General features: G+C 40.2%; 1 protein-coding gene across 6 annotated transcripts in view; it reads left to right on the top strand.

The window, feature by feature from the left end:
• LOC102305150 (glutamate receptor 3) overlaps positions 1-27,006 on the top strand; it is a 76,603-nt gene that overhangs the window by 6,452 nt on the left and 43,145 nt on the right. For all 6 annotated transcript variants that reach the window (XR_006054404.1, XM_042220821.1, XM_005922066.3 and 3 more), the window contains exon 3: positions 10,906-11,145. Coding sequence is in view for 5 of the 6 variants with exons in the window: in XM_042220821.1 (XP_042076755.1) it covers positions 10,906-11,145 (240 nt within the window). In the remaining variant the exon portion in view is untranslated. The remainder of the gene's footprint in view (positions 1-10,905; positions 11,146-27,006) is intronic.

Genomic DNA, 27,006 nt, shown 5'->3' with positions numbered 1-27,006 from the left:
ATTTCTAAACACAGTTATTTATACTGGAACTGGGCAGGCATTGGTGACGACAGCTATGAGATTTAGTAAGTCAGAGAAAACAGAAATGGAGGAGCTGGGGTGGAGGTGGGTTGCAAAGCAGCTTTCAGACGTGGAACAATTGTGGGCAGATGGAAGCACCCGAATCGCCCTGCGCTGGGCGTGCAGGGCAGTGCAGCATGCAGTGTGGTAATGCATCATGTGAAGGGGAATGAGCCTGACTCTTCAGCTTGTCTGATCTGATGCCATATTTGATTAATTAATTATTGAGCACATACATGCTACCCGTGCTACACCGAGCACAGCTAGCTGTGCCCCCCCCCCGCTTCCAACCTTTGTGTAGCTGAAGTTATCAGAGCATTATATGTTTTAAACATTTGGCACAAATCTTTTCTTTTTTTTTTAAAGTTACTATAGAAAAACAAACGTGCTGCAATGTGAGCAAGCAATACAAAACAATCTTCATCATAACTCTGAGAACTCATTTAAACAGACAAGTCATGGATGATGCACGAGCATCAGAGACAGGGTTGTCAAATCATTTGGCCCGAGGGCGAGCGTGCTTCATGATAGTTACTATGTTAAGCCATACTCTGCATAGATATAATTAATGTTTATAGAAACAGTTTTTTTTTTTTTTTTTTAAATATAGCAGTGAGGTCACTGATCATCTGAGGACAAAGCATTCCACTCTTGGCTTCAAAGCTTCATTGTGAAATTCTGAATTCAATTATTAAAACTTCACCATGAAAAACACACTCACCACATTTGCTTACATATTTGGCCAGTCAGATGTTTGTGTCTGAAAGCTTTAAATGGAATCTCTCGGTTTGGGAGCCCTTGAACAAAAAAGAGACACTTAGCCAAAAGCATGTCCTTTTATCACGATGCACTGATAAAAATATCTGAGTTACTGCTACTGCAGCCAGAGTCCTGTCAGTTTGGATGACCTGTGCCAAGTTGACAAGTACTCATCGTCAGATTTGTCATGGCATTTTCATGCCATTTATAATGTCTTTAGGAAAATTTTATCTAACTAAAGAGGCATTTCAGGTGCATACAATATGGTTTTCTAAGCACTTTCACTCACATGAATAGTTGAAATCTTAGTTTAATAAGAGCTTTCAGGGTCCTTTGCTGTGGGGCAAGACATGAGTCATGGTCCACCATGCAGCACAAATGCATTAGGTTTCTATTGAACGAGGGAGTGCTAATGCTAAATAACTACAATAGAAGCATTTAAATATCAGTAGACTGAATGCATACCTGCCAATCATTTGAAAAGAGCAATAAGTATTCAGCTGAATGAGCTCGGCACGATCGTAAGAAATAATCTTATTTGTTGTTTTGCTCAAACTTAGTCAGTCGACCGTGGCCGGTCATAATGCTGCGAAATGGCAGAACAGTGCCGGATAGCTCTGGGGGCAAGCCACTGGAGATGTGCAGTTAGTCTTTCATCCTGTGCATCAGAATGTGCTTACATGTCAGTGCTGTAACACAGCGACGGTGATCACTACTGACAAGCTACAGTGACGCTGCAGCAGTTTGTTGCAGCCTTACACAACGTCCTTCAGCATGGCTACCTCTGAAATCTCTGCCGTTATTCGTTAAATGTTACCTGAAATTATTCAAGGACAACAAGCTGTGCGCGTCACAGAATAATGCACAAGAAAACCAAAGATGCCAGCGGGGTAGTGAATAATTTAGAGAAGCTGCTTTCATGAATTTGTTTAGTTGTATGAGCGTTCAGTCTTGAAGGTAAAGAGGGGAAAAAAATCATATCTTTTCTCCAGTGTTTCTGTGTTTTTTAAACAAGAAAGAATTCGCGGCCCATTTGTTTTCTATTTATATTTGATAGATGAGCCTATTCTCAGTGCTTTCTATTGTGAAACATTTTTCACCTGATATTTCACAATACATTAGTTAGAGCTTGTAAATTGTGCATTTATAACTTCTTCACTCTACTTTTTTAAAACTGAGTATATTGCATTACTCTGTCTATTATAACTATGGTCTTTGGTGTTTTTGCAGCATGTGCAAAGGATGCGGAGGTGAAATACATTCAAGTATGTTCACATAATACTCCAGTAGCCACAATCCCTGTGTGTTTATTGCTGCTGCAAATTTCTTTCTGTCATGGTTTAGCATGTGGGCAATCTCCAGTTTTATTTCTCAGATTAGAGCTAATCCAACGAGTGTTGCCTGGCTCTTTGTGTATAATGAATACCTGCAGGGGGCTAACCCACTGGAAGAAAATGTGTGCCTTTATAAAGCTGTAATCTGTAGAGAAGAGGGAATTCCAGCCAACATTCAACAACACTGCCGGAGGAGAAACACCTACTCAGCCTTCAGTCTCTATCATGCCCTGTGCTTTCTCTGTGGTTGGTCAGCTGAGACAAATTGTGCAACAATGCAGACTGTAATGTGGATAAAAATATGATAAGCTTAAATGTCATAACATGGGAATCATTTAAAATGTGCACGCTGTGAATTCAGCCCGACTTTCTTCATTATCAAACATTTACAATGATGTTTGGGGTTTTTTTTAGGTCAAAGTAAACTAGCAGGTCTACACAGTTTAAACAGTAAGAGTGCAGATTAGATCCTGCAAAGAGAGTTGTTATTAGAAAATATAACAAGCACAATGTTTGAATTATTTTTTAATACACTTACTGCAAAAAAGTTGTTTTTAAGCGTGTGGAGAGCATAAATTGCTGCTAATAACTGACATGCTAATGGCCCTGTGAGACCGTTGAGCTAAACGCTAACACCAGCATGCTACATACCCACAGTGACAATGTGGAAATGGAGTAGGTGAAATGTTTTCCATATTCAGTGATCATCTAGTAACCAGTGAGCGCTTGCTTTAGGTTTTTGGCAGCTGCTGTGAAATCGACTGCTAAAGCCCCAATCGCAGAGGCCTACAGATCAGTCAGTGACCCCTGGCAACCACTAATCGAGAGAGAAAATAGAGTATTCGTCAGACAGCTAGAGAGTGGTTGCTGGCAGCTGTTAAGATAAAATTGATAACAACGACATATACCTGTAGTTTGCATAGATAAGAGGTAAAGATAAACCTTTATTAGTCCCACACGTGGGAAATTTGTTGTGTCACAGCAGAAAGTGGACAGTGCAAAGTTACAGGAGCAAAAATTAAGAAAACAATGGAATAGGATAAGATAAAAAAGAATAACATACTATATACAATAGAATAAAATACTAAATTACACTTAGTGTTATTGCACATGTGCGGATGTGTGTGTTTGGTCAGCTACGAAGTCTTTGTTGTGGAGTCTGACTGCAGTAGGAAGGAAAGACCTGCGGAATCTCTCCGTCCCACATCGTGGGTGCCGCAGCCACTGAAGGAGCTGCTCAGTGCTGTCAGAGTCTCCTGCATGGGGTGGGAGATATTGTCCAACAGGGATGACAGCTTAGCCACTATTCTCCTGTCACTCACCACCTCTACTGGGTCCACAGCATCGAAGATATCAAAGACCTGGACCTGTCTGCAAACATTTGCAAACTACTCGCCAAATGGTAGCGCAACTGTGAAAAGTGCAATGCAGCCTAAAAATGGGGACGCTGTCGCTTGCAATAGTACAAGGTGCTGATTTAGTTTAAAGGTGAATGCTCACTGTTTCCATTTTGTGTCTCAGGCTCAGTTTGTGTTGCAGTTTCACCGCAGCTCGGCGTGTGAATGGGAAGTATTTGTACACAAGTTGGTGTCTACCGTGCAAACCCTGGGTTAACAATCCAAGATGATGACAGTGAATCTTTAAAACTTTTGATCTATACTGTAACTGTTGTGTATTTTAGACTTGTTAAATAAGCCATTCACACAGCACTTACAGGCTCTGTCCATGGACATGCTGCAGCGGTGTTTTTAACCACAAAAAAACAAGTATTTAATGTTTCGCTAGTGATGCATGAATGGCTCAAACTCGCTAAGAAGCAAAACATCGTGTTTTCCTTGCTTATCTGACTTTATTACTGAAACACACTCAACTCGAGAGTGATGTCACTCTGACGTCCGAGATATCTGGAGCATGGCCTGTGTGCCCAAGGCCTTAATTTTTTAAATTGTAACATTTGCTAATTAGCACTGAGCTAAAGTATAACTGTCGCCAATAGATATTTGACCATAAGATGTTGGGGAAATTAACAATGACCAATGGTGATGAAACTTAGTGATCAAGTGATAACTTAGTTTCATCATGAGATGAGGTAGTTTGTAGCAAATTAATCATTATAGATTATTTATTTTTGATACAATAAATAACTCCATGAAATTGAAGATGCCATTATCGGCTTTAATAATGAAGTCATGAAGTTTGATTTGCTACTTTATTTTTTTAGTTCCTTCTATTTATTTACTTTCCATTTCATTCTTCATTTATTTCTTTGCTTGTTTATCTTCTTTAATTTTCCATTTGATTTGTGAATATATTCTTTACTTTATGCATTTTTTCTGTACTTATGTTCATCATATCTTTTATAGACACAAAGGCGAAAACACAGTGAAATTAAATAATAAGCGATAAGTCTCAGTTGTAGTGAGATGTTGAGTAAGCCATGACAGTTTGTGAAACGCAGTCACCTCTCCTTTTCCTGCTTAGAGGAAAAGCCAGAGGACAAGCAAAGCCAATAGGACAGTCTGACTATAACTATAAATGTTTTTCTTGACCATCTGTGAGCTACAGGATCAAAGTGCCGGGTGACTAACTTTCAGAAAGACATCATAGGCTTAGACACAATTATACTGAATTGACATTAATAGAAATTCTCTTTAATTTTGCTGCCCTACTGTGTTGACAGAAAAGTGTTCTGACACAAACCTGCTGTTATTCAGGTGGAAATGCGATCCTAAAAGTGTAACTGCAAGTCTGTCTGCAACCCTCGCCTTTCATTTTCATACATAAAAGTCAAAACTGGATTGCAGGATTGGGCTTTCTGCTGTGCCCTTCACTATAACCTACATGCTCTAACTTGCTCAAAAATGCTTGAAGGATCAAGCTGTCCAAATAAAAAAAGAAAACAAAATCTTTTGATCAAATAACCATAATGGCTTTATAAAGGATAGCTCCACAAATCTAATCAAACACTCCTATTTTGTGCTTTAAAAGCAGACAGCTGTGGTTATGCAGTACGTGCTTACTGTTCTATAAAGGACTTCCAGTTTCTTGTAGCATTTGTGCCTTATGACCTTAAACATCTGTTGTCAGACTTGGCCTTTTATTTGACATGCTTCCACTTATGCTTCCAAACCTAGGCTGCTTTATTCTTTCCACTAGTGCTGAGGAAAACTGAATTGCAGACTTTTCACATCTTGCCGTTGAAGCGTCTAAAAATAGAGTTCTTTTTTTGAGCCTGTGCACAACAGCACATGAATTGTTAGACATGTTAGACTGGGGTATTAATTGGGAAAAAAAATATAGACTGCATTTCACACGGTTGTTGTAATTATAGGATTTTTGACATCATGTGCTGCAAAAAAATACTGTTGATGAATGTTTTCAACTCGCAGCTCAGATACAAACATACTGCAATAAAGCATCTACAGAATATTATAATCACTCTGTATAGATAGTGATTCTACCTCTTCAGCCTCTACTGATAAGTGCATGCATAGTGGGCTTAAACCACTTTATGACCACATTAACGGCTTTTACCGGTAGTTTTGCATCATATACGTCATCAGATATAAATATTCAAGATAAATCTGTTTGCGTCCTGTCCAGCTAAAACATCCCACAGATGCTACCAGGATGCACATTACCTAGAATAACAGAAAGACATGCTAGCTGTTTACTCTTCAGCTTAGCGTCCAGCTTGTTTCCATTAGGAAACAATGCATTCACTGATGCATACTGCTAACAAAACAAAGGGAACACTCACAATATAAAACCAAGCTTGTTAAACTTCAGGGATATCAATCTATCCAGTTAGGAAACATAAACCCTTGTGGGTCCATTTTGCCCGCTTTGGTGCAAATGAAAGTGACAACAAGTGCACTGGAGAGGCAACAACAAGAGAACCTCCCCGCAGAAGGGAATGGTTTAGTAGGAGGTGGTCACAAACCACTGCACTCCCCTTAACCTGCCTGAGTGATTTTTCCAGTTTTGCCTTTTTTCAGTGTCCTATAAGAGGGTACCTGCAGTCGATTCAGATTACACAGGTTGTCCAACTCCTCCAGAAATGCACATCCAAACCTCTGTTACAGAAAGATCTGCTGCATCTCTCAGCGCAGTCTCAAAAACACAAAGAACATACCAGAAGACGGGGCATTGCATGAACAGAACTGGAAGGGCATCAACCCGGCAACATGACGGGTATCTGTTTCCTTGTCCCAGGGAAAACAGGAGGATAACTGGCAGAGCACTACAGCATTACCTCCAGTTGGCTACTGATGTCCATATTTTTGATTAGATTTCCCTAGAAAGCCAGACATCCTTTAGTGGGAACTTTGCTCGCAGCTCATCTGGCATTTTTTCTGAGAACACAAGAACTGGCAGGAACACCACTAGCACCTCATTTTCTTTATAGGTGAAGATTTCTACTTTTCTAACATGTAGGAGGTTCAGAGGGTCTGGAGATGCTGTGGTGAACGTCATGCTGCCCTCAACATTATCCAACATGACTGGTTGGGTGGTGGTCTTTGGGCACACGCAGACCTCCAAGTGCTAGTCGAAAATATCCTAACTGCTGTTAGATGTCTCAACTCTGTATATTTTATATATTTTATTTATTGTTTACTCTATTTAATTTGTAAAATATGTGTACACACACACACACACACATAGAAAAATATTTAGTATACACATCCAGAAATGCATATACTATTATATATTGTACATATATTTATTAGTTTCAGATGTAGCCATTCTTGTATTTTGCTTGTTTACATTCTTGTATTTTGCTTGTTTACATTATTGTATTTTGCACAACGCTGTTGCTTGTGAAGCTCGCACACAAGAATTTCACTCACATGTGCTGTACCAATGTACCTGCACATGTGATGTGACAATAAAAGTGATTTGATTTGATTTGATACTGTGATGAAATCCTCCGACCGTTTGTCAGACCTTATGCTGGTGCAGTGGACCCTGGGTTGCTCCTGATGGAGGACAATTTCCGGCTTCATGTGAACAGTGTGTAGACAGCTCTTGAACAATGAAGATCATTGACTGTCTGTAATGTTCCTTAGAACAGAATCCAATTGAGATCCTCTGTAATGTTATGTATCAGTATAAAAGACACTGACAAATAGCACCATACGCTGCCCAGAAGCGAACTCAACTCATAATCCAAATTTGAGAAGGGATCCCCTAAGACACCATCAACTGTCTCATCAGGCGTGTGCCCAGATGTTGTCTGGAACGCACACAGACTCAGAGGTCAGCCTGTGATTTTTTTTTTTTACTTTGACTTTTGGTGTGATTTTCAATCCAGCTCTCAAAGTAATGATGTTCATGGTTTCAAGCCCTTGATGATCTTCTGGCATTTCCTGTTACACCACCTGAGTTGGTGAATATGTTCAGTGTTTCTAGTTTCTCTTTGACCCTGTCCTTTACAAGCTGGCACAGCTGCATGTTGTATTTTGTTCACTGGCTTCTTCATTTAGTGAACATGTGACCCTGTGACAGCGCAGAACAGGTATCCCCATGTGGCATAAACCAATGTGACTTCCCTCACGTCCCTGTGTAAAACAATCTGAAGCCCTCCTGCTTTCCTCTGCTCTTGCAGACGCAGCTCTTTGGCAGTGGAAAAATAACTTCCTGCCAGGCAGAAGTAAACACATTAAGAGGTTATTTAATATTGTCACAAAAAATAAAACTGTTGTCCTGACTTTGTTCACATGCAGCACCCAATCCTCTCAAACCTCACAGCTCTGAACAGTGAAGCTCAACTCCTCATCGCAGCACGAGTTATCCACTGTTTATTTCTTCATTCTTACTGTCTTATGCGCATAAAGTTCAATTTCCTTAATGCGTCTGCTGTTCGCTTCTCAGGCGAGGACAGCAGCTCACCTCTATTTCCATTCTGAGATAGAGCTATAAGAATCCAGTTTAAAGGCTCAGATCTGCTGTGCACATACAGGTTCATCCCACCAACAGCAATTTTGATGATGGACTCAGACTAAAAAGAAAGAAAAAGAGAAGATATGTGACGGTGTTGGTGTTACTGGAGCTGCTGTGTGTACCTCTTAAGCTTTAAAAGGTGAAGAGAATTAGAGGGTGAGGGGTAAAAGAGAGAGAGGCAGCAGTGAGAGACAGATGTGGGTGTTTGTTAGGTGATGAATAAGATGAGAGTCGACAAAGGGTGAAGAGAGCTGAATTTCTCCAGCTGGATATTAATCATGGATGGAAGGCCTGTGTTAGTATTCTGAACAGAAACGCACAGAGCAGTAAAATAGCTTCACTTCACCACTGTAATAAAGTCAATGATGCGTAACTTCATTTCTGACCATGATCAGGGGAATTTACTGTAGTTGGCTGGTGTTTACAGCTTCATGAGCCCAAATATATGATTTCATTAGTCCTTTGGGAGAACAGACTGTCCGTTTAACCTTGACAATCAAAAGATAATGCAGTCATTTTGCCAATAGGATCGGATGATTTTCGATGAGCTGAGGGGTGTTTATTTATGGCAGTGTGCTATTTTGCATGAATAACACGAGCTGGATGTTGCTGTGAATCTGTAATTTGAGGTGAAGCATGCTGATTTTAAAAGGAATCGATCTTTTCTGACATTTTTTCTGGCTTTTTTTTTTGCTTAAATGTTTGAGTGCAGCAGCCCCTTGATTATATAACAGGTGCACTGTGGCCATCCAAGACGCACACAGGCTGATCTGATGATAAAATGAGAGAGGGAGAGATGACTGAACCGAATCATCAACTATGTGTGGGTGACGGAATGGCTGTCTTAATGGAAAAGTCAAACGAACAGAAGCAAATGGTGAAAACATCCAGCAAATAACACATGAAATCGCAGATCTGTGAAATTATTTTACTCTGACTGCAATCATAAAAACTTAAAACTTAAAAACTCTTTTTTTTATTTGACCAATCATTTCTAGACTTTAACTCCTAGTTTAGACTATATGTAGTTTTTCAACATTCCCTCAAAATCCACTCACACATAAAAGTAACAATGGTAGAAAAGTACACGTGTAAAATTGCTTTATGAAGCTTTTGATTTTATATGCATTTATATTTGCTTCTGCATGTGCTGCATTTCTTGGTGCATTAAGCAGAGCATACAGTCTAAGGTCATGCATGCGCATTCTTGTGTGCCCGACAACGTAAACAGGACTTTCTCATGAGTAAAACACTACTGAAGGATAAAAACGCCCGTTTTCCATCAGTGATTCGTGAGTCACGATGATTTAATGCATGAATTAATGCAATGTGCATCATGAATCCTGACGAGTGGAATAGGCCACCAGCTGTTTCTTTGCAATAAATTATGCTTAATTTCAGAAGAAGCACAAATTATTTTTTATTTATACAATTTGCTAATGAGATTTGCTATTATTTATATTTTGTTATGATTTCTTGAGCCTGTGCCGTGCATGTGTGTAATCAAAGTTTCTATCAATAAATCAAATGCTTCTTGTTGGTTGAAAACATGCACTAAACGCGCTCCACTTCCTCATCTAAACCAATCAGATTGTGTGTGCCCACGTATAACCATCTTACGTGACCTCTGTTGCAGAGGTTGTTGCTATATATGGTTGTTGGCCTTGTCCACAGGCATATTTTAGATGGGAGCTGGACCTCAAGATATGCATGTGTATTTAAGCATTTGACAGTGAAATCTGACTAGTGGAAGTCTGCTGTGGGGCAGAGCAAGCTGCCCAGTAAGAACAGATAGGGTGCTCACTGGGAGGGAGGCCTTAAAGAGACAGACAGAGGCTGAATGCAGGGGTTGACAGGGAAATATGCACAGCCGGTTTCCTTTAGATGTCTTGTTTTTGATGCAAATTACTGAACAATATGTATGTGACTTGATTTTCTATTTAAAGAATAACCTCTTTGTTCCTTCATTTTGTACAGAAACTCAAAATGAAATAAGAGAAATTTACACTTTATTGATAATACTCTATTCTGTAACTGTAATGCTAAAATCCAAACATTTCTAGCCTCATTTAATACTTATTAGTGTTTCTGTGCGGCTTCACTGAGCAGCGTTGTGACCTGTGCGGAGCAGAGGGTCAGAAATATCAGAGCAGGTCTGCTGCACTGACCAACATTTCCTTCAGTCATTACTAATATTAGGATGGCTGTCATGCCTCTGATTTAATCCTCCTTGGTGGCACTGAACCAGTTTATTATACACAAATAAAATGAAATACTTAACACCTTGTAAGACTCGGTGTCTGTTTAGTGTTTGTGGCCGCGGCTCATTTCCATAGGCCCACAGATGGCAACAGATAGGCCTTGTTGTAAATCTTTTATACAGCGGCAGCACAGCCCAGCGCTCGAACATTTGGACGCTCATGTGTCAGGATATTTGTCCATTAAGAGCTGTGGCCAGTGCACTGACTTCCCCATTATTTCTAGTTGATTACCCAAGCAGTTGCATTTACAGCAAGGATAAGTGAAGGGCACCGGGCAGCAGAGCATTGCCATAGGGAGCAGGCATCCCGCGTGAGGCCCATTTATTCAGATAGCCGCTGCTTCACTTGCAAGATTAACAGCATAAAGAATTCCCTCTCATCTCAACCTTATATTGAATTTTTTTTTTTATTTCTGCACAGGGACTCAGCAGCTTTAACTTTCAGTATGTCACAGTGATTATTGACATCTCTTCTGAAATTAGGAGGAACTTGGCATAAATCTTTGTTTGAGTCCATGACCTGAACCTGTTCTTTGTCCTTTGCACTAGTCTGCTCCCAGTTCTCCCGAGGAGTTTACGCCATCTTCGGCTTCTACGACAGGAAGTCCATGAACACGCTGACCTCCTTCTGCGGGGCACTGCACACCTCCTTCATTACTCCCAGCTTTCCCATCGACACCGACGTGCAGTTTGTCATCCAGATGAGGCCCAGTTTGCGAGGAGCTGTTCTCAGCCTGCTGGACCATTACAAGTGGGAGAAGTTCGTCTACCTTTACGACACTGACAGAGGTGAGAGCAGTTATGGTCGGGAAAGCATGCTTGTGTACACCTTTGCAAATGCCACAAGCTTCAGCAACGTTTAGGAGTAGAACGTCTCACTGCAGGAGAAAGTGGATTAAGTTGTCGCCATCCCTGCTCAGGCAAACACGTTATTATACAGGCTATAAGATTTGTCTTTAATATGTAAATCCCTTATCCCCAATCCTCATTCTAAGTGGTTTGATACATTTTAATCTTTGTCAGTAATGATCCCAAATTGCTTCAGTGTGCGGCTGAATCCTGCTCACAGAGGCGCTCAATAGTTTCTTGCTTCCGAGAAATGAGTCATTCACAGGTGCTGCTGATTCTGCTGCAGTACTATGACTGCAGCCGCCCGAGTCTCTAATCCTAGGCACTCGCTGATTATCATTTAGCTCTAATTGGATTATTTAAAGACGGAGCACAACACCCTCCAACTTCTGCATGTGTTTTATGCCCTCTCGCTCCCCTCATGTGGGCCAACTATTTGCAGACTTGGGTCCCCCGAGAGGTAGCATGCAGTCACAATCTGTCTGTACAAACTGGACCATAAACTGATCGCAGACTTGCTGTCACAGTAAAGCTACAGAGCACAGTGTCAAGTCAAACGTATTTTCAAATCGTCCGTTGCAAATAAATTAGAAGATGCAGGAGATGCCGTTTTCCGGCTTCAGTGTCTGCTCTTAAATGTGCCAAACTGTTCAAGAGCTGTGCATCCAAGTATTTTTAAACTGACACAGAGAATTTCTAGGACAGGAGTGCACTCCTTTTTTGCTTCCCCCTGCCTCACGTTTATATATTTCCAGCTCAGGTGTCTGATCCACCGCTCGGTGATGAATCTGATCGCAGAAGCTGATGGTTGTCCAATCATCAGCTTCTGCGACGATTGTGGATGAGAAAAAAGTGATTAATGAGTTTGTAACCTCTCCATGGCAAAATCAACCTTCTCAGAAGTGTATCCCAATTTGGCCTTTAGAGCTTCGCTTGACTTTGTTGGCCTCTTTCACCTGCTGTGCTGAGGCTGATGGGCCACCATCTGTAATACTTTGCTCATTTCCACAGCACCACACAGTGTAAACACTACAGTTTAGGATCGATTTCCACAAGCTGCACAGCTTGTGTTTGTTGAGAGACTAGTTAGCCATCCTATTTTGGCTCGAGGTCTCATCCTGCTCTTCCCATCAAGGCTGTGGCGCAATATAGCCACCACTCATCCAAATGTCACTTTAATCTTCATTATAAAAAGAGGGCCTCTATTTAGGGCCCTAAGAGGGATTGGCAGGGGGCACTCAAGAGATGCTTGTGTGAATAGCTTTGGATGGTTTGTGGGGCAATATGACAGTAATATGCTGCAGAGCCAGTTTACAGTGATATGTGTTATGTCTGTCCCTTAACAAGACACAGCCTTTTATTAGAGCAAAAGCAAAGGCATCTTAGGGGCAGCTATAAATGGGGAATGTCTTTTAAATTAGATTTTCCCCACAGCTCAGATCAAGCACTTTATTTAATCACTTTAAGCATAATTATGAAGAAATACAAGACATTTTTTCACACAGTTTCTCCCCACCTGGAATTTTTGTACTTATTGGACAACCACCATAAATAACGGTGAATATAAGAGTTCTATGGACAAATGTAAGACAGTTGGATGTATGTTGGCAACTATTTGTTTTCTAAGAGATCATGTTTTTCTGCCTTTTTGGTTCTTTAAAAAGCGACTGTAGTACTCACCAGCCTCGAATTAATTACATTTATGCTTCTGGACCCACATGCAGAAATAATATAGCAACATGATGTATATGAAGTTAGTAGGTTTCACCTTAAAACAGATCAAGCATATCTTGCACACATAGAATTTTATGTCCTTGTGAAACTTTTTCATGACTGTTGCAGTGGTTGTAGAGTGGCTTGGATAAAACTAGTAGCAGACCCTAGAGTAAAGTCCTTGAACTGGCAGGATTTATATGGGGCACACCTTAACAGCCTCAAGTCAACTTACAAATTGGAGCCATTAAAACAGTGCTGGGATGTTCTATTAGCCTCTCAAAATTGTTGCTCCTGTCTATGGTAAGTGAATATTAATAATATTAATGAATGGTGTAGCCCTGCCCTGTGTATACTTGTCTGACTGTTTAAACATTTCATAATAAAAAAGCCAGCTATTTTTTTGAAAAGAAGTGTATTTGGGGTAAAATTATTAGACTTATATTCTATACACGTGACCGAATTTTAGATTTTGTTGTGTTCCTTTGTTAATTTGGTCATACAGTCTTTGCTGTCTCTTTTTGTGTAATTTTTAATTTAAAAAAAACAGAAAGAAACTTTTTTTATTAACAACTTAGCTCAACACGGGGTACCTCATCCACTCGGCTAGGCTAACTTTGGAGACCTTTGGAGGACAACCCTGCTAACTGTAATGTTCAGTCCTGTCTCCATAAACTGCTTGTGTACTATTATAATGAGTTCTTCTATGTTTGGTGAATTATGCTTATAGTTTGGTTGCTAAAGTTGTATTTTATTAAACTTCATGTCAGATTGATAAAGCTTCGACACCATCAGTGCAGCCTCTGTGCTAGCAAGGAAACTGTAGCTATTTTTAGCTTGATGCTATTGTTCAAATGATGAGCTGTGCAGAGAAAATTCAAGGTTTTCTCACCTGCCGAGAATTGAGTCACTCTTCACGTCTGCATGACCAGTTTCCTGTTGGGACAACTTTGAACAGGCTAAAATAAGAATGCACAAACATTTATCAGTAGCAATTATATTTAAAAAAAAAACCTTATTGTGAAACTGGCTGCAGATCCAAGGTGGTGCTGCTTTTGGTTCTTAGTCAGTCAATTTTCTCTATTTCGAACACAAATTGACATGAGTACTAGTTTTGTGTGTCTACTATGCAAAAATACTTCAACAACTGACCTCCATCCTGGTCGCATAATCTCAGATTAGTAATGGGACCAAGCCTCTAGTCATGAAGACACCTTTTGCCTGCAGTCAGGATTGGGACTTCATATGTAGTGTGCAGTTGTTAGCCATTGCTACAGCTTTTCCTTCTAATCTTCTAATGCTTACTTTGTTGGTGAGTTAAGTGAGTTTTTACCCCCCCCCCCCCCCAAAAAAAAGTCATTTTGATTGAGCTAATAGATTTAATAATAATTTAAGCATTTAATACCAAAACTAGTCTTTCTTGATCAACTTGATTATCGAATGCAAAAAGAGCATACATTTGTTAAAAGTAGATTTGCTGTGGTTCTTTTAATCATTGCAGCCCGAGGGCATAACTACTCATCAAAGCTATATCTGTATGATGGGATTTTAAATGTAACAGAAAATAAAAATGCCCAGGGAAACCACTCACTGTAGCCATTCATAATATATTAAAATTTCAAATTTTGAAAGCTATTAATATCAAATAGGTTCAGCTTCACTTTCATGTTGGAGATGCCTTCCTGTGACAGCAGTGCTGTGCTGATCTAAACTAGTTTAACTGACGTATGCACAATAAGTCTAAACCACGAGTGGAGTCTCTCTTTATTTATTTATTTTTTTACTGGCGTCTCTTACTGTTTCATGCAACCCACGTCTCCTTCGATGAAGTGATTTCTTCATAAACTGAACTGATACAAAAGGAGAAGTGCAGCAAGCCTCGCAGCACCAGGAGGAGCACAACAAAGCGGAAAACAGTCTACACACTTTTATGCACACGAGTCATTACGTACAAGTTTATTTGCTACAGTGCAGCATCACCTATTTATCCTGGATGTACTGGCTCTGAATTGTCCTCATTAAATAGACTAATGGCTGCTGGCAAGCAAAGACCTTTTGAACTGATGAACATCTGGATGTTACCAACTGGCCGCAGAGAGAAGCTCCTCACCAGGTTTTCTCATGTTTGGCTTATTTACAATAAATTGCATATTCATCATAAAGCGCAATAATTCTTTCATGCCAGTTAAAAAGAGTTGCTGGGTGGTGTTTGTCAAAGTTATTACACTTTACAAAATTTGTATAATGTGCTGATGAGCCAAAAATGTATTACTACGAAAATATCAGCTATAAAATGTGTTTCTAATAGCTGATTTTAAGTCAGAGGAATCTTTGTTTTGCTGTCTAAATGCCTTAAGCAGCAGTTTTTGTAATGGTCCCAACTGTTTAGCTCTAAGAAGACATTAGATAATGTCAGCAGAGATACAGTTCAACTTTGATTGTTAAATATAAGATATAAAAAATATTTTAAAAACCACATAAACAATACAAATACATAAAAACATATCCAAAGGCCATAATGCATCACAGAAAGGCTTTCAGAAATAAAGATGGCGATGGGTTCTCAATCTGTAAAAGGCTGCACTGATAAATAGTTTAATAACTTAAAAATAACTTTACTTTATATCCGACTGCACAATGTATAAAAATAGGATACGCAATGCCATTAAATTATTCAGAGACTCTTTATATGCAAGGGAGAAGGCCAGAAATTAGGAAAGCCTGCATTAAAAACAGACTCTGTATTGGTGACTGTACTGAAAATCACTTTCAAGAATCGGTAAACACAGTTCTTCACTGCATCGAAAAATGGAAGAGTCTTCTTCTTATTGGAAAAAGAAAAAATCCATAAACAACAATTAGAAAGGCTTCCGCTCTCTCTGGGCCTGAGGTCATTTAAAATCGACCGAAGCAAAGTAGAAAACTTTTTTTTTGACCAACCAAAATTTGAAATTCTTTTTGGAACTCATGAGCACACGAGGTAATAGAGAAATCACACTGTCCAGCTATTAGAGCCAGTCCTAAAGCCAGGCTCTGTGATGGTAAAGGGGTGCATTAGTGTACATGGAATGGATAAATTGCACATCCGCGAAGGCACCTAATCCATTTCAGTTAGATACAGGGTGTAGCTGATCTACTGTATTTCCATTTTTATGTATTCCGCAGCCTGTGATATTGTTTTGGAATCACTGATCCTGAAACAGACGTAACCAAATAAGGTACCTCAGAACTGTAATTAAGTACAGTGCTTCAGTAAAGGTACCTGTATGAGATCTGACTGTGCAATCTAATGCTCATTGTTGACTATCATTCTCTTGATTCATGAACTCTACATAATGCAAACTGGATCTTAATTTCTTTATGCGGCCATCAAAATGAAGAAGTAGCATCTAACAACATTAACCGCGGCTCTCTCCTCCTGCCGCTGTGACAAATGTAGACGGCGGGGACAATTTGCCTTCGATGTGTAATCACACTGCCCTGCTGCTGAATGTCTGCTTGGTTTCTTCTCTGCAAGGAAACATCTGATTAATTGCGCACTGCTAAAGAGCTTCACTCAGCAGCCCGGCACACAGGCTCATTAACAAAGAATGGGAGAGCGGGAGAGGACGGCGCCACGCAGCTGTTCCACTCTGTGAACACCTTACTGCAGCTTCACTTTGAGATGGACACATATCAATAGGTGTAGACCCCCCTCCCGCAACTGTGAGTAACCACTGTTTTGCTGCCAGACAATAATATTGGGACTGAAGCAGAGATTCATCAGTCAAGCTCTTCTACTTCAAGAGAGCTTCTTTCCTCCCCCGTTCAAGGACTCTATTAGGCCTCGTAGTGAATGTGAAAGTGAGGCACACGTGTGGCAGAATATCGTGCTCTTCTGTGAGGCTGTTTGTTTTAGAGGGCGCTGAAAAACAAAGACATGCAGATAAAAAAAGGCTAACACTGTAAGAATCTCCTCTGTCAGATAGGATCTCTGAAATCATAATAGCAATTTATAACATTAATATAACGGATTGTTTAAACTTGAACAGCGCTTTTTTCCTTTTCTTTTGCAGCTTGCTCATAAATGTGGCTTTGCAGAGTGAGTGTCGAAAAAGCTTTAGATTGCGTGGACTCAGTTTCCTTTAGATTTACAGCTAAGGCTGGTATTTATCTGGAAAGGCAGTTTGGATGCTACATGCGTGGTGCATGTATGTGTATGTGTACTGGGCGGTGACCTCATTGGTGAAAACCTCAAAGGGCGTTGTGCATTCACTGGGAAGACACAGCTGAGGCGTTGGCTGTGTCTGAGTGTTTCTGCCTGAACCGAACCTCCTCTGTTTTCAAGCACTCAATCCGCTCTGCCAGACGCCCAAAATGGCACCAATTGATCCTTGCACATCCACGCATGCAGAGGCAGCGCAGCTTGAAAACAACACCGATGGAAATGTAAGCTGCAGACTTTCTGCTCAGTACTGCAGCGTCGACTCTTTTATACCCACAAAAACTGAAGTACGTGAATTATTAATTCGGTGTATTAAACATTTTGGGGAGTTCGCCTGTTTAGGAGGAAAGTGTATAAAATGTGTTGCTTTCATTTCTCACCACAGGTGAGTTTAGGGTTTTAGACGCTGCCTTATGCAGTGGACATTGTTGCTTTCAAATATAAAGAGATCGCTTTTGAACAGACGGCCTGACAGACTTGCAGTACTCAGACTGTAGCTAACTACTGTAGCTACAGTAACCCTGAGAAAGTCATTACGTAACTAGAAGCCGTTGCATCACTTTAAATCTTTGTTCCTTGCTCGAAAAATGGAGTTGCACTGCTCATTACAAATCACTCTCTGTGAGCATCACTGACAAACCACTCTGCCACGTCTGCCAGGATGTGTCGACAAAGCCGTGACTGTATCAGTCTAGCGGCTACAAACTGCTAAAGTGGCAAGGATGGATACTTGTAAGAGACGTTAGGAAAGGGTTTTAGTTTTACATCCATAGATATATATTTCAGGTACTTGCAGGTAGTGAAAGCAGTGAATTTTCTAGTGTAAGAAGAAAGAGTTCTGTACTTTGTGATGTTAATGCAGGAGCTGTCCAAGGTCCTGCTGATGCAAGACCTTGGACAGCTCCTCATCCCCTCTGTAATAAAAGTTGTACTGTGTCATGTTAGCTTCATCCATTCTTCTGTTGTCCATCTCTTTATATTTCATACTGTTTCAGCAATAAACATGCGAGCAAATTAGAATATCAGCTGTCTACAGATGCCTTTACACAAGCCGGACAAATAAACTCGATTTTTCAGCAGATGTTCTCGTTATATTAAGAAAAACATGAATTAATAACGGCTCTATTTGTTGTATATAGTATGTGGGAAATCTTATAATACATAAAGTATCATATGCCCCTGAAGGTTCTTACCTATCTAATACCTACATCAGATTTATGATGTCATCGTTTTTCTTAGCTACCACTGTTGAAAGGCCTAAAATGGCCTGTTTGTACCATTTATGGACCTGTACCACCTTATAAAAGTGTTCTGTTCTGTTCATTTCACAAGAGATCACAGGACCATGTTCCCATCGATCTTAGGTGAGCACCCAGAGAAGGCGCCGATGTTTCTAGATGCTGTTTACGCTTGTTTATGAGTTCTAACTTGCTTTTGTTGATGCTGACTTGAGTTTCTGAAGCTAAATAATGACTTCCACTACAGAATTGTGACATTCAGTACAGTGTTTTCTGACTTTGCCCCGACCATATAGATGTTTCTTGGAGTTCTCTGAATGTTGTAATGATATTATCATATTATGAAATCTCATAATATGACTGACTAGTATCCAGTCATGTTACTAATTTGTTGCCACTTAACTTAATTAGCTGTGGGATATTCCCCCAAAACTGAAACATTGTGTTTGTACTGTTATTTTGTCACAGGGTTGCGCATTTTGTTGTGACAGAGACTGTTTTTTTGAGGGGTAATAACACAAATAGATAAGGTTGGGGTTCAGTAACCCGTGATGAACATGCTTCTAACAGCGGTCTACTGCTTTGTGATGTCACAGTGTGCACTTGCATAACAGGGTGCTGTGAACAACAGTGAAATTTGTCAGGAAATAAAAGTCTAGCACTGCACAAACAAACACCATACATGTAACAAAACTGCCTTTGCTAACACTGCTCTCACACGTTTGTTTTATAAACCCTTGAAATTTTGTTAGTATGCAACCTGAAGCTCGATCAGTCATATTTATCATATCTGTTACTGATGGCAATACATAATCAGTGCTTGCTTCTACTTCTCTGCCTCTTGAATCAGAGAGAAATCAGTACCTTAAAGACCAGGTGTGATTCCACTTATCCTGCTTTCGTTGTCTGTTCACTCCTGCCGGCTCAGGGAGGAAACAGGGTGAGCAGCTCAGAAGCATATTTGGGCAAAAATACAGATTTTTCTTCCCTCCGCAATTCAACATTGTTATCTCAGCTGCTCACAGATGAAGGAATAGCCTCATCTTCAAATGAGTGGGAAAGAAATAAAAGTGTATGGAGCTGTGAGAGAAGGAACAGAGGAGTCAGCAAAGCCTTTGTGTTTCTCCCGTGTCAGAGGGACAAGCGCTGTCAGAAATGCTGTCAGATGCACCGAACGCTTTTGACTTCATCGAATTTGGAGCTTCCTCCCATCTTTTTCTGTCACATCCAATTTGTCACATGTAATCTGCTCTAACCTTACCACCTTACACGGACAAATAAGAAACCAGGTGACTAATAGAGAGCCCCTCTGCTTTATCAGGCAGCTGCTCTGCTTATTCCTCGATTCTTGTCTCTGTGTCGCTCAAATGCCTTTCGTCTATTTCAGGGACACTTGCTTTCAGGATAACGCAAGGCCATTACAACAGTAGTCTTTTTGCATTATGAAAGAGATTGATGTGATGTGCGTTTCCATGTTTGCCCAAGAGAAAACGCCATTTTTATTTTGCCTAAGAGAGAAAAAGACAAGGCTGTTAGTGCAGCTCTTGCTAATGGGCCATCCATTTCTTTGTGTGCGGTTTAAATATCTGCACTTTGTGTTTGTGTTAGTTTTCTCACTCCGTCTGTCTTTTATATTACATTTTTAGTGCTTTAGAACCTGAATCATCTTCAAGCGCAACAAAAATTTGTGAATTATTCAATGACGTGTGAATTCAACTTACATAAAAGATGAAAGCAAACAGGAGAAATGCTCGACGTTCTGTTAGCAACTTTGCAGCTGTCATTAGATAAGAAATAATCTGTTTGATTAGGTCTGATCAGGGATTTGGCAGGAGTGGGCGGTGTGGGGGTGCAGGGCTCTTTGCAGTTCAGCTAATTTGGAAGAGGGAGCTGTTATCTATGTTGGACTGCAGTTGGAGTAGGCGTTGTTAGGCTAATTGTGCTCAAAAGTGTCCTTTTACTGTCATTTGGCAGCTTTAATCCTTTTTATTTCACTGGCTCTGTGAGCACTGCCCACTGAAAGCAGTCTTCTTTGTAGAGCCACATATAAGCTTTGAGATTTTTAGAGATTTCTCAGAAGTGGGTTCAGTGGCTTTGTCTGAGTTCCCCCTCGGTGTCGCGCTCAGCTTTGGGCCTCCCGTGACAATGGCGCGGTTCAGATGACTGCAAGAGAATTTTAAAGAGGTCACCTTCCTCGGGGAGGGGGAGGGACGACTGAGTCACAGTTGAGACTGCACACCACGCTCAGCCATCATATGAGCCGTTGCCCGAGACAGACAAGAAGAATACACGGCCAGGTGTCAGCTTGAGCCTCAGTCAGGCTCGTTTTAGCGGCTGTCTCACAGAGGAAGTAACACATTTGGTAAATGTCCTAATCTAGAAAAATACTTCTCTTAACTACAGAGAGATTTAAAGTGAACCAGTGATTGTACTTGACTATCCTGCTTTGTTTTTTTCAGGGCTACATCCCGATGGTGCTGTGTTTGCTATTAAGCTCATATATTCAGGTTTAACTCACATACAGGCCAACTTTACTTTGTGCTGCCTGCTTAAACAGCTCCCCTCACCTTCAGGCATTTCTTTCACTACATTTGTCAACAAACCTCAAAGTGAAATGTCTAACTTTTTTGTGTTTGTAGACTTGAGCATAAATATCCGTACTGTACTCATGGCATGGTGGCCTGACAGCATATAGCGGCGCTGCTTTGCATATCGACAGTTCACCTGTCATGTTATTGGATCATTGTTTTGCTGCTCTGCCTAAGTTACGTGCTCTTTATAAACTGGTACTAATGTCAACATGTAGCAGGTCGGGCTCGCATCATCTCTTCAGGAGAACCTTTGTCGTCTGACGTCTGTTAAAGCTGATTTCAGCTGGGAGCTGATGAAAGGTTTATCCTCTTAAACAGCTAAGTGCTAGCTACTACACAAAGCTGTGCAATAATTCTCTGTGGGCTTCCTACTAGTAACCCATGTGAGTTTAAAGTAACATTAATTGGCAATGATTGTACAAAAGAATGACACTAACAATAATCACAGTGATTGTCTAATTGCATTTTTTGGAGTCTTGTTTACATCAACCTGATAACTCTGGTTGATGTAGTAACTGCTAAAATTCAGACTGAGCAAGGTGATTTAAGGGTCTTTAAACACTGCATGATTTAGTATTTCTGAAACTGCTGATCTACAGGGATTCTCCCACACAACCATCTCTATTGTCTGAAAAAGGGAAAATATCCACTGAGCATCTCTGAATGCACCACATTGATCCTTGAAGCAGATGGGCTATAAGAGCTGAGGACCACACCACCAAGTGCCACTCCTCTCAGTTAAAAAGCTAATGGTATAGTTCAGACATAGAAAATTGGAAAAACATTGTCGTTTTTTCTGTGTCTCTATATCTTCTGCAACATTAAGATGGTCGGGTCAGAATTTAGTCTAAACAACATGAAAGAATGGCTCCATCCTGCCTTGTATCTGTGGTTTTTTGGCATAGAGCATCATTTAATCACCACAGCCTCCCTGAGACCATGTCCTTTCTTTTATGACCACGGTGCACTCATCTTCTGATGGCTGCTTCTAGCAGGATAACACCAATGGGGCCACAGGAGAGATATTTAACTAACTAAGGCTGTTTTGGTGTTTTTGTGGAAGAAGGATTTTTTTTGCTCTATAAATAGGCTTGTGGCAGTATGCTCCCGATGTTGAATATGTATTATTCTTCAGGTCAGGGCTGAATAATTGACTCTGTAAAATGCCCTTGATGGTCGTCCTTCCTGCTGACTGTTTTAAAATGTACCATCTGTTTACAAAGTCAACCAAAACTCTGTCATTTGTGCGCCGCCTGATAAATCACACCAGTGTTAATACTCACCAAGAGACTTAGGTGTCCTTTGTTGCTCAGATTTCCTTTTTGCACTGTGGTTTTTAAAGCTAGAGTGCACCGAATGTCACATCATTGAATTCCTTCGGTTCGGGACTTCCTCTTTATTTATACATATCTTTAATTGTTAAGTATACTCAATAGCTTAAACATCAAGCAGCTCATAAAATGTTTAAACCCCAACTATCCAGCTTAGTTTTAGTGTGAGAAAATGAAACTCTCAAGGGAATCGTTTGTAAATCCCCCCAAATCCTTTTTCTTGAGCAGCTACTAACACGTTTCAAAATGTCATGCATATCCCAGCTTATGGCGTTCAGTGCTGTGGGAGGAGAGCTGACACTCAGCTTCTGCCTTTTCATTTCCCTTCTGCCAGCGGTGATATAATGTGCTAGATTTTAGTTTTGATATATATGTGAGCTGATAAAAAAAAATCCAGATAAAGGCAGTAGCAGTGTTGGGCTCAGACTGAGGTCAGCTCAGCAGTCTCTTATCAGTCATCAGAGTCTTTACAATGCATCGAGACACGATGCCTCTTTCGAATTCCTTAACCTCGCCCGGCGTCAGACATGTGAGCACACGTCGCGGTGGCCTCTTTAGAAGCCAGAGTGGCTAACGTGATGGCACCCAGCGAGAGCCACTTGTCTTTAAAGGCCATACCTGGTCTGAGTGCTGTCTGCTGTGCACTTCACTGTGAAGGTCACCAGCAGGGGAAGGGAGGGCGAGGGCGAACGTGTCAGCCCAGTCGCTGTGCTCTGAATATTTCGGAGGCCTGTTGGGAACATGAGTTTACATGTTCCCAACAGAAAGCTGAAGAACCTGTAGTAGATCCAGATAAGGACCACTAGTTATTGTTGTTGGAAATGCAAGCAACAATACTTCTGATTAAATTATACATTACAAGTGAGTGCTGCCTTAGAAAGGCGGTGTCAAATCTGTATTCTGGATTATTTGCTAAAGATAAATCTATAAATGGTGTTAGTGGACCCAAAAATTCAATTCTCCACTTTACAAACCTTTTGAAACCTCTCTACCTCTCTTTAGTAAGAAAATATTCTTGTACCTTTATGAGTTTGGAGATTTAATGGCATGTTAATTGCTGCATTATTATTTACAGTTACTCTTCATTCATCGCTCACATTTCCTTTGTACTTTGTACACAGGCATGAATCTCTGTAGACAGATCGCTGCATGGAAATATAAAATCTAGATGCAAATGCAAATGATTGCCACTCGTGGTCTCCTTACTACTGACATGTTGTGTTTGAGCAGTTCTGATTGACAAACGGCCCACATGGAGAACATCACTGTCATCATAAACAGTGACCAGCACGCATCTGGTTCCACAGTAAGCCCCAGAATATTGCCTATTGTCTCAGATGTGAAGTAAACTAACTTTGATGCCTTTTAGTGCTTAAAAAACAATACACTGGTATATTTCTTCAGCTGTGGAAACATAATATACTGTATATTTGAAATCATGAAAAAAGGTCATTATTATCAAAGAGGAAGGTATTTGAAAAGCTTGTACATTTCAGTGAAACTCAAAAGCATTTTGGCAGTGAGAACGGCTCAGCTGTTACTCCTGAAAAGAAGAACTATGGTGGGACTCCCTGTCATTTGTTAATTTGAGCTGCTGTACAAGAAAACACGTTTTTACCAACCCCTACAGTGTCTGCATAGAGTAGCTGGGATTTGTCTGCATCTGGAGTTTTTGCAGTTTTCAAAGAGACATCCTGTTGAGATTGCAGTGTGCAGAAAAACGTTTTTTCTTCTTCTTGGATCATAATCACCTCACAGACTAATTTGGAAACTATAGTTTGACTTTAAAGAGTCATATTTGCGTCTTAATCTTTTAAACTCAGATTAGGGGGTGGACTGAGAAACTTTGCTTCACTGGATAAACAATAAATGTGAAAACAGACTTCTAGTACCAACGTCACACATTGATCTTTCTGGGCTGTGAAGGTCAAATTTAAGTAGCTTCAAGCAAATGATATTTCTCCATGGTGCTGGCTTTAAAAATTCAGGTGTAATGGCAAAAACAAGTGAATTATTCAAGAATCTTTAATATTAAAAGTCCATGTTTAATATTCAAAGAACCTCCATGGTAAACTATCTTACGATCCCTGTAGCTCTACAAATGAACATGTAGCCCAACCACAAATTACCTAAAGTGTTAAAGAGCGCTGACATGTTTAAACATGCACACAGGTGATATAACAGTTGGAGTATCCCTGATGTTGAATGCACTGTGGTTTGTGCTGCAGGGAGGCTGCGTGTCCCTTGATGTGGATACAGAGTAAAACCAGTTTTCATTTAGCTGTTGTAATTCCTGCTTCCTGCAGAGAAGCTGTGAAACTCACTTGTATTTACATAAACACATTTCACACCAGCTTATTCAGCACCCGTAATAATATCTATCATTTCCTAGAATCAACAGTTTCATCCCTTCTGTGAAAGAAAAGGGCAACAGCATGTGATGCATTTAGTCCAGTCAGCTGAAGTGTTCCTGCTCTGACTTAAACAGCACTTTTTTCCCTGCCCATTAGTTGTGACTCAGTACAGTATGTAATAAGCTTCTGCCATAATGCATTTTTGACGTGTCCTGTGTACTGTTCTTTAAAGAATGAAGAGATGCAAATCTTTACTTTATTCATAGTCTTTCAGCTTGGGCTTTTCAAAGGTCACCTGTCTTCCTACCTACAGCAAAAGATGTATAAAATATTTTAAATATACTGAGTGAGATTCTTGAGTGATTTAGAAAGAATATTTAAACTTTGAATTATATAAATATCTAAACAAAGCCAGTTTGTGTTCTGCTGTTACAGAGATGAACCGTCACTGGATAGCTAGTGTGTAGGCAAGGGCCAAGATTTTGTTACAGGAAGCTTCCTGGTTTGCGTTTGGAGTTCATGTGTTGACAAGTCATGCTTGAGCAGGCTTAGGTTACATGTGGGGAAGCTGCTCATGTGAAGAGCAAAACAGGGGCATTATTTGTGGAAATGCAGTTTTAAAACCATCACCTGATCATTTTTGAATAATTACATTATTAGAGTGTAGATCACAGGTCACGTTAACAGCTAAAATATGCTTACATTCGCCCATAAGGTCTTCAAGATCAACTTTAATGGTCAAAAATTGACAAAAAAAAACATGTCAGCATATCGCTATAAAGATTTAAAATATTATTTAAAATTTGTCCTCTGATCTTTCTTTTAAGGTCAATAGATTGAGTAGATTTTAAGTACACTTAAAAGAACATAGAAAAACAAAATGAATAGATCCAGTAGTATTATCTTAAAAGTAAATACTGCCCAAAGAGTGAGCTGCCCTGGCGGAGGTTTGCGCTGTTGGAGTGCTTCTCGTTTAAATATGTATCTGTATTTTGTAAACAGTGACTGATGAATGGCAGATGAAACAGGAAGTCTTGGCCTGGACTCGGCTGCACTGGAAGCTCTGAAAAATCAGCTGCTGCAACCGTCCTGCAAATGTGTTGATGGGCTCTCAGATTGCTTGGCAACAAATTGATCCGTTCAAAAAGGCAGCATGCAGCAATGACTCACTTTATTTAACCTCGCCTCAATCATCCAAACAAGCCTGTTTAAAAAGATCTTGCACCACTGTAACCAAAATAAGCTTGTATTACCTATACTTTCTTTCAATCTCCTCAATTATTAATCCAGATTTACTAATACCACACCATAGCTTAGTAGTAGGGATCTTATAAACAAGGTGTACTGTTTCACTACAGTGTTTCAGGTTTAAGATTTGTACCCTCTACTCACAAAAACTGGCTAAAACATGGTGTTTCTGAAGCTAACACACAGCTGTATGCTCTATTTCCATGTCACTCACTCACTGATGTTTTTTTCAGCTGATTTAGAAACTCCCTTTGCACCCTGTCATGACTGCTGACCACCAGTCCTTAATCTCCTTAGTAAACCACCACACACCATTATAACAATGTGGCTTTCTTTTATATACAGTCTATGCTTTTAATGTGTCACCGCTCAGCCAACTTACTCTTAGCTCAGCGTCTTTCTTTCATGTGCCTCAGCTACTGATTCATCCCGGGGTGCAGTAAGCTCTGCCAATTGTGCTTTCTGGATCCTTTGGGAAGTCTATTTCACTGCATCTGCTAAGGTACATGTTTCATATCTTATTGTTGCGACCCCTGATTTTTTTTTAAAGAAATATAAAATATAAAACTGTTGCATTGCAACTTTCATGGGTGAATTATAATACGCAGAAACACAGACATTTCTCTTCCATATCGTTTGTCCTTTCTGCAACTTTAAATTCCTCAGTCTACCAGGGAAGAGATAGCAATGATGACCTCCCATGACAAACTGCTAAGGCAGCGTGGGACAGCTCAGTCATTTCCCAGTTAATGGTTAATTATGCTCTATAGTGCATCTATCTTTGTTATAAGAGCTGCAGCTTTAAGCTAATCGGTTGTGGGGATTCTTTGTGGAGCCTCTTGAATCTGCTTTGTCTGTCAAATATTCCTTTTACGATCCTTTTAAACATTTGGCAGCCGTTCCTGATATTAATTCTGAAGAGACTCATTAATCTTGTACCTGCACGTTCCGGAAAGGCCTAATTACAAGAGCATGTCTGTTTAATTCATATGCAGTGTAAAGAAAGAGCTCCCAAGCATCTCTAATTTCGGCTCAAATTTTAGCTTTTCTTACTACCTTTACGCGAAATGTGTTGAGCGTTTGTCAGAATTTAGACTGGTAAAAAAAAAGGCAAATCAAACA

The sequence above is a fragment of the Haplochromis burtoni genome, unplaced genomic scaffold (assembly GCF_018398535.1).
Source record: "Haplochromis burtoni strain Fernald_Lab_line unplaced genomic scaffold, NCSU_Asbu1 Contig_56, whole genome shotgun sequence".
Classification (NCBI taxonomy): Eukaryota; Metazoa; Chordata; class Actinopteri; order Cichliformes; family Cichlidae; genus Haplochromis; species Haplochromis burtoni.
The sequence above is the reverse complement of the archived record's forward strand: the minus strand, read 5'-3'. Positions and strand labels throughout refer to the sequence as shown.